The sequence below is a fragment of the Dendropsophus ebraccatus genome, chromosome 15, assembly GCF_027789765.1.
Source record: "Dendropsophus ebraccatus isolate aDenEbr1 chromosome 15, aDenEbr1.pat, whole genome shotgun sequence".
Taxonomy (NCBI): Eukaryota; Metazoa; Chordata; class Amphibia; order Anura; family Hylidae; genus Dendropsophus; species Dendropsophus ebraccatus.
Window position 1 is genome coordinate 22,284,288 of NC_091468.1, and position 12,519 is coordinate 22,296,806.

The window sequence follows — 12,519 nt, forward strand, 5'->3', positions numbered from 1 at the left end:
CATAAAAGAAGCAGACAAGGAGGCACAGGTATAAGAGGAGCAGACAAGGAGGCACAGGTATAAGGGGAGCAGACAAGAGGGCACAGGTATAAAAGGAGCAGACAAGGAGGCACAGGTATAAGGGGAGCAGATAAAGAGGCACAGGTATAACAGGAGCAGACAAGGAGGCACAGGTATAAGGGGAGCAGATAAAGAGGCACAGGTACAAGGAAAGCAGACAAAGAGGCACAGGTATTACAGGAGCAGACAAGGAGGCACAGGTATAAGGGGAGCAGATAAGGAGGCACAGGTATAAGGGGAGCAGACAAGGAGGCACAGGTATAAGGAAAGCAGAGAAGGAGGCACAGGTATAAGAAGAGGACAAAGAGGCACACATATAAGAGGAGGACAAAGAGGGACACATATATGAGGAGCAGACAAGGAGGCACAGGTATAAGGGAAGCAGACAAGGAGGCACAGGTATAGGAGGAGCAGACAAGGAGGCACAGGTATAAGGGGAGCAGACAAGGAGGCACAGGTATAAGCAGACAAGGAGGCAAAGGTATAAGGGGAGCAGACAAGGAGGCACAGGTATAAGAGGAGCAGACAAGGAGGCACAGGTATAAGGGGAGCAGACAAGGAGGCACAGGTATAAGGGGAGCAGACAAGGAGGCACAGGTATAAGGGGAGCAGACAAGGAGGCACAGGTATAAGGGGAGCAGACAAGGAGGCACAGGTATAAGGGGAGCAGACAAGGAGGCACAGGTATAAGAGGAGCATACAAGGAGGCACAGGTATAAGGAAAGCAGAAAAGGAGGCACAGGTATAAGAGGAGCAGACAAGGAGGCACAGGCATAAGGAAAGCAGAGAAGGAGGCACACATATAAGAGGAGCAGACAAGGAGGCACAGGTATAAGAGGAGCAGACAAGGAGGCAAAGGTATAAGGGGAGCACACAAGGAGGTTTAGGTATAAGGGGAGCAGACAAGGAGGCACAGGTATAAGAAAAGTAGACAAGGAGACACAGGTATAAGGAAAGCAGACAAGGGGGCACAGGTATAAGGGGAGCAGACAAGGGGGCACATATATAGGAGGAGACAATAAGGGGGCACAGGTATAAGGGTAGCAGACAAGGGGGCACATATATAGGAGGAGACGATAAGGGGGCACAGGTATAAGGGTAGCAGACAAGGGGGCACATATATAGGAGGAGACGATAAGGGGGCACAGGTATAAGGGTAGCAGACAAGGGGGCACATATATAGGAGGAGACGATAAGGGGGGACAGGTATAAGGGTAGCAGACAAGGGGGCACATATATAGGAGGAGAAGATAAGTGGGCACAGGTATAAGGGGAGCAGACAAGGGAGCACAGGTATAAGAGGAGTAAATAAAGGGGTGGTGTGATTGGTTGCTATGGGCAACAAAGGCAGTTTTCCTTTAATAAATCTGTCTCATTCTTCTTACAATTCCGGCTCCTTTCTGTAGTCTCGTAGCTTTCCGGTGATCCTTCTCTTTCTGTCTTCTCTACAGATGGTGGTGCGGATGGCAGAGTCACATGACTCCATGTATACAGGTGGAAGCTTCGGTATCAGACCCTGGTAAAAGAAAACAGAAGCAAAGATTATAAAACTGGGGTCACGTATATGAGAACAGGCCATGATGTCTATAACAACCAATCAGAACACGGCTTTTAATATTTCAAAGCAAATCTCAAAATGAAAGCAGTGACCTGATTGGTTGCTATGGGCCACATGCTAATTTCTTATCAAGTATCACTTTAAGAAATGAAAGCTGTGCGGTGACTGGTTGCTGTGAGTAACAAAGACAGTTTTTATTTTATACAGTTCAGATAACTACTGGTTCTATAGATATAGCTTACAGGGTTGTGTCATCATATAGGAGCTGCCCCCCCCCCCATAGTTCTCCTATAACATCACATGACCACAGCAAACCGTCAGTACCATGCCATTGCATTCTCTGTGATCTCCATTGTTTGCCAGTCACAGTGCTGTACATTTTGTAGTGGTTGTGCCCGGTACTGCATCAGTCTTCAGCTCAGTCCCATTCAGGTGATTAGGCCTAAGTTGCAAGAGTAGGCACAACGCTATTTGATATGTCGCTAAACCCCAAGAGTTTAACCCCTCAGATTCCATTATCAATAGCAGGAAGCCACTGGATAGGCTCCCCTTGTTACCCCATCAGTGCATGGCACGATCATGAGGGTTCCTATAGGTTTCCATGGCAACTACTATTCCCTACCAAAATGGTGCCAGCTTGTTTCAAATAACGGCAAGAGATAAAAAGTTATGGCACTGAAAAAAACAGCAATGAGAGGTGCAGGTATAAGGGAAGCAGACAATATAATAAAATAATAATAATAATAATAAATTATTTGTATAGCGCCAACAGATTCCGCAGCGCTTAGACAAAGAGGCTTAGGCCTTATTGGCACTGTCATGCAGCCACTGGTCACTGTATGCAGACATGATGTTGGACAATATTACAATGTGCTTGTCTATTAGTTGTTGTATTATTATTATTATTATTTGCCAGTGAGTGATCGGAGGAGACACTTTTGTAATGGAGGAGGATTGCTCACCAGTGTGTGACTGCGCTCATTCCCACTGACAGCCGGCCGATGCATCACTGTATTCCTGGAGACCATCTGGAGAACATCTGAATTCTCTGCTCCAAGATGCAGACGAGAAAGCAGATCTGTTCTGGGCAAAAGTCTGCGCTCACCCATGTACATGATGCGTCCTTCTTCCTAGAGGAGGGGGTGGGTATAATGTGTAATAAGTCAACAATACATATAAAGGATTTGTATACAGGCAGAGGTTCTCCTCTATCATATATACATACTAGATGCGTGTAATAACGTGTAATAAAAAGGGATCAAAAAGTCACAGCTACCCCAAAATGCTCAGCTCAGCCAGTGCTCAGCCACTCCTCCTCCCCTGCAGCAGCAACTGTCAGTGTGCAGCTTCATCCCCCTCCTCCTCTGTTCCGACATCATCTTCCAGGAGTAGGAAGAAGCCTGAGTTCATAGTGAGGAGATGGGGGGAGGGGCCTGATCTACCTGTTACTAGAGACAGATTAACCCTGACAACATGCAATGGACAGCATATTGCAAGAAGTGAGATACCTAGTGGCCAAGACAGCTGTTTGTTTGTTTTTGTTGTTTGTTTTTTTTTTTTTTTTGGGGGGGGGGGGTTGGGGGGGAGGGTGTGTGTGGTAAAGAGTCATTATTGATAAATTAAGTGATTATTTAAATATATAAATAAATATTATATAAGTATGTTGTTTAAATGTTGTCTGGAATGACAGTGACCATCAAAAATATATGTACTATATATTTAATATAAGTTTTACTATAATCATATTTACTATATATTTAATATAGGTTTTACTATAATCATATTTACTATATATTTAATATAAGTTTTACTATAATCATACAATTAAAAAAGATTTACCCAAGAGTTGCACAACTACATTTTTTTTGTTTTTTCAATTTTACTCAACAAATTTATTTATTTATTAATTTTTTGCAATCATGTTTAGTCCCACAGAAAACAAGCCCTCATACCGCTCTGTCCATGGACAAATAAAAAATGAGCTTATCAGACAGGATTCAACCACTGCAACCACTGCTGATCAATGTAGGGCACTGCCAATGAGAATGAATAGAGTTCTGGCCCTGAACCAATTATTCCAGGGAAAAGTTGTCTGGATCAGTTCAAAATCAGAGGTCAAAATGGTCAGACGCCACTAATCATATGTATGGTATTACTATGGTATCTACTGCAGTCTAGTCCACAGGTGTCACATAGAGATGAGCGAACCTGGAGCATGCTGGAGTCCATCCGAAACCCGATAGTTCGGCATTTGATTAGCAGTGGCTGCTCGCGTTGGTTAAAGCTCTAAGGTTGTCTGAAAAACATGGACACAGCCTTAGGGCTTTATCCAACTTCAGCAGCCACCACTAATCAAATGCCGAGCGATAAGGTTCGGATGGAATTGAGCATGCTCCAGGTTCACTCATCTCTCTTTTTTTTTTTTTAATAGAAAAAAAAAAGATTCATGTTTAAAATCATGTAGGATCAAGAACAGTACTTTTGAATTATTCCAAACAGAGGGGTGTATCCAGGAAGAATACATTTATACCAAATTTCAAGAGGGGGTATCCCCGAGAATGCTTCTAGGTCATCTAATGATGCTTACACTGGACCCCCTAAAATTTAGCCCCTTGCAAAAGATACTGCTTCTCCCTTGTCCATGATTTTTTTCCGCGTCTTATGCATCCAAAGCCTACCACTACAAAACGAGTTAGTTCTTAACAATCTTTAATATTACCTACTAGCACTCCTCGAGAGGAGTGACTCAGACCATTTATCTATTGTGCTAGCTGGAGCAGTGCACCCAGCGGCCCCCAACACCTTACAATCCCTAACCACATTCATCCAACAAATTAAGCGGTCAAGGTCTTATTTTTGTGGGTGCCCCTTTCACACTTCCACTGAAGTCCGACTTGGTACAGCGAATGTCCCTATATTAGGGACCTTATCCACTCCACCTGCTGAATCTTCAAACTGCCGAGCTTTCCAACTCCCATACCCTCATGAACCACAAGGGCTGAGAGTCAGATGCCCCGAATCTTACACCCTTCTGTGGCATCTGAGGACCCCTGCCAAGAATCCCCACCCAGGTTCACTCATCTCTAGTGTCAAACACTTAAAGGGAACCAATCACTGGAAAAAAGCATATAGAGCTTTTGAAATGTGCTGTTAGAGCACACAGCACACTTGCCACACGTGTTTCCATAGCCTCCGTGCCTTTCCCGTGTAAGCCGCAAAGTAACTTTATAAAACTGGCGCCCTGTATGCTAATTACCTGAGGTAGTCACCTGGGCGGTGTTCGGCTAGCAGGTAGTCACGGTCCCCCGGGCGTTCTTCCGCTGTAATCACGCCCCTCTGGGCGTGATTCAAATGGCAGAGTGCCTGTGGCGTCACTCGGGAGCGCGCCGTGCCCAACGTCGGCGCGCTTACGTACTGATGCCGGACGCCGCCGCACATGCGCAGTGCAGCCACTTCCATTCCGGTTGCACTGCGCCTGTGCAGAATAGCCTCGAACTCCGGCTAACAGGCTATTCGAGGCTATTCTGCACAGGCGCAGTACCGCCGGAATGGAAGCGGCTGCACTGCGCATGTGCGGCGGCGTCCGGCATCAGAATGTCACAGCTACTCGGCCATTTGAATCACGCCCAGAGGGGCGTGATTACAGCGGTAGAACGCCCAGGGGACCGTGACTACCTGCTAGCCGAACACCGCCCAGGTGACTACCTCAGGTAATTAGCATACAGGGCGCCAGTTTTATAAAGTAACTTTGCGGCTTACACGGGGAAGGCACGGAGGCTATGGAAACACGTGTGGCAAGTGTGCTGTGTGCTCTAACAGCACATTTCAAAAGCTCTATATGCATTTTTCCGGTGATTGGTTCCCTTTAAGCTGTCCAGAGATAATGGGAATTGTAGTTTTGCACCAGCTTGTGGGCTGCAGCTTTGACACCTTTGGTCTGGTGGATAACGTATCAGGGTCAGGATGTCACTGAAATGTTAAAAAGGCCCAAAATACCAAAAAGCCTAGAGTCCCATCTACAATATGTATTACTATGGTTGATAATGTCCTCCTTTCACATTCAGTAACATAACCAGCAAACATCTGTACGTAATGCATATAGTCTGTAGAATACTACTAAATCACATGTACCAATACCCTGCACTCCTGTGTACACCCTATAGCACTGCTGTATACATATATACATCACATATACCAAACCGCCCAATACCCTGCACTCCTGTGTACACCCTATAGCAGTGCTGTATACATATATACATCACATATACTATACCCTGCACTCATGTGTACACCCTATAGCACTGCTGTATACATATATACATCACATATAACAAACCGCCCAATACCCTGCACTCCTGTGTACACCCTATAGCACTGCTGTATACATACACTCACCGGCCACTTTATTAGGTACACCTGTCCAACTGCAGGTTACCACTTAATTTCTAATCAGCCAATCACATGGCGGCAACTCAGTGCATTTAGGCATGTAGACATGGTCAAGACAATCTCCTGCAGTTCAAACCGAGCATCAGTATGGGGAAGAAAGGTGATTTGAGGGCCTTTGAACGTGGCATGGTTGTTGGTGCCAGAAGGGCTGGTCTGAGTATTTCAGAAACTGCTGATCTACTGGGATTTTCTTGCACAACCATCTCTAGGGTTTACAGAGAATGGTCCGAAAAAGAAAAAACATCCAGTGAGCGGCAGTCCTGTGGGCAGAAATGCCTTGTTGATGCCAGAGGTCAGAGGAGAATGGGCAGACTGGTTCCAGCTGATAGAAAGGCAACAGTGACTCAAATAGCCAACCGTTACAACCAAGGTAGGCAGAAGAGCATCTCTGAACGCACAGTACCTCCAACTTTGAGGCAGATGGGCTACAGCAGCAGAAGACCACACCGGGTGCCACTCCTTTCAGCTAAGAACAGGAAATTGAGGCTACAATTTGTACAAGCTTATCGAAATTGGACAGTAGAAGATTGGAAAAACGTTGCCTGGTCTGATGAGTCTCGATTTCTGCTGCGACATTCGGATGGTAGGGTCAGAATTTGGCGTCAACAACATGAAAGCATGGATCCATCCTGCCTTGTATCAACGGTTCAGGCTGGTGGTGGTGGTGTCATGGTGTGGGGAATATTTTCTTGGCACTCTTTGGGCCCCTTGGTACCAATTGAACATTGTTGCAACGCCACAGCCTACCTGAGTATTGTTGCTGACCATGTCCATCCCTTTATGACCACAATGTACCCAACATCTGATGGCTACTTTCAGCAGGATAATGCGCCATGTCATAGAATCATCTCAGACTGGTTTCTTGAACATGACAATGAGTTCACTGTACTCAAATGGCCTCCACAGTCACCAGATCTCAATCCAATAGAGCATCTTTGGGATGTGGTGGAACGGGAGATTGGCATCATGGATGTGCAGCCGACAAATCTGCGGCAACTGTGTGATGCCATCATGTCAATATGGACCAAAATCTCTGAGGAAGCTTCCAGCACCTTGTTGTATCTATGCCACCAAGAATTGAGGCAGTTCTGAAGGCAAAAGGGGGTCCAACCCGTTACTAGCATGGTGTACCTAATAAAGTGGCCGGTGAGTGTATATACATCACATATACCAAACCGCCCAATACCCTGCACTCATGTGTACACCATATAGCACTGCTGTATACATATATACATCACATATACTATACCCTGTACTCATGTGTACACACTATAGCACTGCTGTATACATATATACATCACATATACTATACCCTGTACTCATGTGTACACCCTATAGCACTGCTGTATACATATATACATCACATATACTATACCCTGCACTCATGTGTACACCCTATAGCAATGCTGTATACATATATACATCCCATATACTATACCCTGTACTCATGTGTACACCCTATAGCACTGCTGTATACATATATACATCACATATACTATACCCTGCACTCATGAGTACACCCTATAGCACTGCTGTATACATATATACATCACATATACTATACCCTGCACTCATGTGTACACCCTATAGCACTGCTGTATACATATATACATCACATATACTATACCCTGCACTCATGTGTACACCCTATAGCACTGCTGTATACATATATACATCACATATACTATACCCTGCACTCATGTGTACACCCTATAGCACTGCTGTATACATATATACATCACATATACCAAACCGCCCAATACCCTGCACTCATGTGTACACCATATAGCACTGCTGTATACATATATACATCACATATACTATACCCTGTACTCATGTGTACACACTATAGCACTGCTGTATACATATATACATCACATATACTATACCCTGTACTCATGTGTACACCCTATAGCACTGCTGTATACATATATACATCACATATACTATACCCTGCACTCATGTGTACACCCTATAGCAATGCTGTATACATATATACATCCCATATACTATACCCTGTACTCATGTGTACACCCTATAGCACTGCTGTATACATATATACATCACATATACTATACCCTGCACTCATGTGTACACCCTATAGCACTGCTGTATACATATATACATCACATATACTATACCCTGCACTCATGTGTACACCCTATAGCACTGCTGTATACATATATACATCACATATACTATACCCTGCACTCATGTGTACACCCTATAGCACTGCTGTATACATATATACATCACATATACTATACCCTGCACTCATGTGTACACCCTATAGCACTGCTGTATACATATATACATCACATATACCAAACCGCCCAATACCCTGCACTCATGTGTACACCATATAGCACTGCTGTATACATATATACATCACATATACTATACCCTGCACTCATGTGTACACCCTATAGCAGTGCTGTATACGTATATACATAACATATACTATACCCTGCACTCATGTGTACACCCTATAGCAGTGCTGTATACATATATACATCCCATATACTATACCCTGCACTCATGTGTACACCCTATAGCAGTGCTGTATACATATATACATCCCATATACTATACCCTGTACTCATGTGTACACCCTATAGCACTGCTGTATACATATATATACATCACATATACTATACCCTGTACTCATGTGTACACCCTATAGCGGTGCTGTATACATATATACATCCCATATACTATACCCTGCACTCATGTGTACACCCTATAGCACTGCTGTATACATATATACATCACATATACTATACTCTGCACACATGTGTACACCCTATAGCACTGCTGTATACATATATACATCACATATACTATACCCTGCACTCATGTGTACACCCTATAGCACTGCTGTATACATATATACATCACATATACCAAACCGCCCAATACCCTGCACTCCTGTGTACACCCTATAGCACTGCTGTATACATATATACATCACATATACTATACCCTGTACTCATGTGTACACCCTATAGCACTGCTGTATACATATATATACATCACATATACTATACCCTGTACTCATGTGTACACCCTATAGCGGTGCTGTATACATATATACATCACATATACTATACCCTGCACTCGTGTACACCCTATAGCACTGCTGTATACATATATACATCACATATACTATACCCTGTACTCATGTGTACACCCTATAGCACTGCTGTATACGTATATACATCACATATACTATACCCTGTACTCATGTGTACACCCTATAGCAGTGCTGTATACATATATACATCACATATACTATACCCTGCACTCGTGTACACCCTATAGCACTGCTGTATACATATATACATCACATATACTATACCCTGCACTCATGTGTACACCCTATAGCACTGCTGTATACATATATACATCACATATACCAAACCGCCCAATACCCTGCACTCCTGTGTACACCCTATAGCACTGCTGTATACATATATACATCACATATACTATACCCTGCACTCATGTGTACACCCTATAGCACTGCTGTATACATATATACATCACATATACCAAACCGCCCAATACCCTGCACTCCTGTGTACACCCTATAGCACTGCTGTATACATATATACATCACATATACTATACCCTGTACTCATGTGTACACCCTATAGCACTGCTGTATACATATATACATCACATATACTATACCCTGCACTCATGTGTACACCCTATAGCACTGCTGTATACATATATACATCACATATACTATACCCTGCACTCATGTGTACACCCTATAGCACTGCTGTATACATATATACATCACATATACTATACCCTGCACTCATGTGTACACCCTATAGCAGTGCTGTATGCATATATACATCACATATACTATACCCTGCACTCATGTGTACACCCTATAGCAGTGCTGTATACATATATACATCACATATACTATACCCTGCACTCATGTGTACACCCTATAGCACTGCTGTATACATATATACATCACATATACTATACCCTGTACTCATGTGTACACCCTATAGCAGTACTGTATACATATATACATCCCATATACTATACCCTGCACTCATGTGTACACCCTATAGCAGTGCTGTATACATATATACATCACATATACTATACCCTGCACTCATGTGTACACCCTATAGCAGTGCTGTATACATATATACATCACATATACTATACTCTGCACTCATGTGTACACCCTATAGCACTGCTGTATACATATATACATCACATATACTATACCCTGTACTCATGTGTACACCCTATAGCACTGCTGTATACATATATACATCACATATACTATACCCTGCACTCCTGTGTACACCCTATAGCACTGCTGTATACATATATATATATCACATATACTATACCCTGTACTCATATGTACACCCTATAGCAGTGCTGTATACATATATACATCACATATACTATACCCTGCACTCGTGTACACCCTATAGCACTGCTGTATACATATATACATCACATATACTATACCCTGCACTCATGTGTACACCTTATAGCACTGCTGTATACATATATACATCACATATACTATACCCTGCACTCATGTGTACACCCTATAGCAGTGCTGTATACATATATACATCACATATACTATACTCTGCACACATGTGTACACCCTATAGCACTGCTGTATACATATATACATCACATATACTATACTCTGCACACATGTGTACACCCTATAGCACTGCTGTATACATATATACATCACATATACTATACCCTGTACTCATGTGTACACCCTATAGCACTGCTGTATACATATATACATCCCATATACTATACCCTGTACTCATGTGTACACCCTATAGCAGTGCTGTATACATATATACATCACATATACTATACCCTGCACTTGTGTACACCCTATAGCAGTGCTGTATACATATATACATCACATATACTATACCCTGCACTCATGTGTACACCCTATAGCCCTGCTGTATACATATATACATCACATATACTATACCCTCCACCACATATACTCCACCCCGCACCAAATATACCAAACTATGCAACTACAGCAACGCTATGAAAAACACACAGCGTGTGTGTACGATACCGGGGTGCAGCTCTCACCATGGCTCGGTGCTCACATATAGCGGGTAGCAATGGGCAGCGCCATGTCCGGTCATATACAGAAAACTTATCAATAAAGATTTGTTGTGATTTTCACACTCTCTAAGGGGAGACGCTGCAGGGGGTTTCCTAGGAGACCGGGGCGTGGTTACACAGGGGACGAATTCAAACCCCTCCCCTAGGACTGTCAATCAAATTCCTGCACCTGGGACACCGGAGGCTGCGGGCGGGACTGTGGCCGATCAGTGACGTCATCGTATCCTACAGGGACGTCATGTAATCTGGAGAGAAGTAAGGAATGGGCTGTTTGTAAATACCGGGGAGATAGATAGATAGATAGATAGATAGATAGATAGATAGATAGATAGATAGATAGGAGATAGATAGATAGATAGATAGATAGATAATAGGAGATAGATAGATAGGAGATAGATAGATAGATAATAGATAGGAGATAGATAGATAGATAGATAGATAGATAGATAGGAGATAGATAGATAGATAGATAGATAGATAGATAGATAGATAGATAGATAGGAGATAGATAGATAGATAGATAGATAATAGATAGATAGATAGATAGATAGATAGATAGATAGATAGATAGATAATAGATAGATAAATAGATGATAGATAGATAGGAGATAGATAGATAGATAGATAGATAGATAGATAGGAGATAGATAGATAGATAATAGATAGATAGATAGATAGATAGATAGGAGATAGATAGATAATAGATAGATAGATAGATAGATGATAGATAGGAGATAGATAGATAGATAGATAGATAGATAGATAGATAGATAGATAGATAGATGATAGATAGGAGATAGATAGATAGGAGATAGATAGATAAATCAGAAGAATACCGCAGCACTCATGGGATAGAATTCAACACAACGTGTTTATTTCCCCAAACCGCGACGTTTCGCTCTCCACACTGAGAGCTTTTTCAAGCAGTGGTGATACATGTGACCTACAACAGGTATATATATGTGGTATACAAATTAGGATGATTGAAACAAAATTACAATGTGTGGAGAGCGAAACGCCGCGGTTTGGGGAAATAAACACGTTGTGTTGAATTCTATCCCATGAGTGCTGCGGTATTCTTCTGATTTATATTACCTATACCGGGTGGTCGCTGATATATACCGCCTGGCACCACATTCATCACTACACGAGTGCTGCATTCATTCTGAATTTCTTAGATAGATAGATAGACAGATAGATAGATAGACAGTGACAGAGAGAGAGAGAGATAGGAGATAGATAGATGGAGATAGCTAGATAGATAGATACAGGGGCGTAGCTAGGAGTAATGG

At 42.6% G+C, this 12,519-nt stretch overlaps 1 protein-coding gene across 5 annotated transcripts in view; it reads right to left on the minus strand.

Annotated features, from left to right (window-relative positions):
* DNAH14 (dynein axonemal heavy chain 14) overlaps positions 1–11,383 on the minus strand; it is a 165,537-nt gene extending 154,154 nt beyond the window's left edge. For 4 of the 5 annotated variants that reach the window (XM_069954737.1, XM_069954734.1, XM_069954735.1 and 1 more), the window contains exons 1-3: positions 11,192–11,383; positions 2,581–2,748; positions 1,446–1,576 (exon numbers count right to left, since the gene is read on the minus strand). In XM_069954737.1, coding sequence (XP_069810838.1) covers positions 1,446–1,576; positions 2,581–2,748; positions 11,192–11,194 — 302 coding nt within the window. In that variant the 5' untranslated portion in view covers positions 11,195–11,383. Of the gene's footprint in view, positions 1–1,445; positions 1,577–1,942; positions 2,009–2,580; positions 2,749–11,191 lie in introns of those variants that run through there. The other variant, XM_069954736.1, reaches the window with a different exon arrangement.
* Between the last annotated feature and the right edge of the window lie 1,136 nt (positions 11,384–12,519).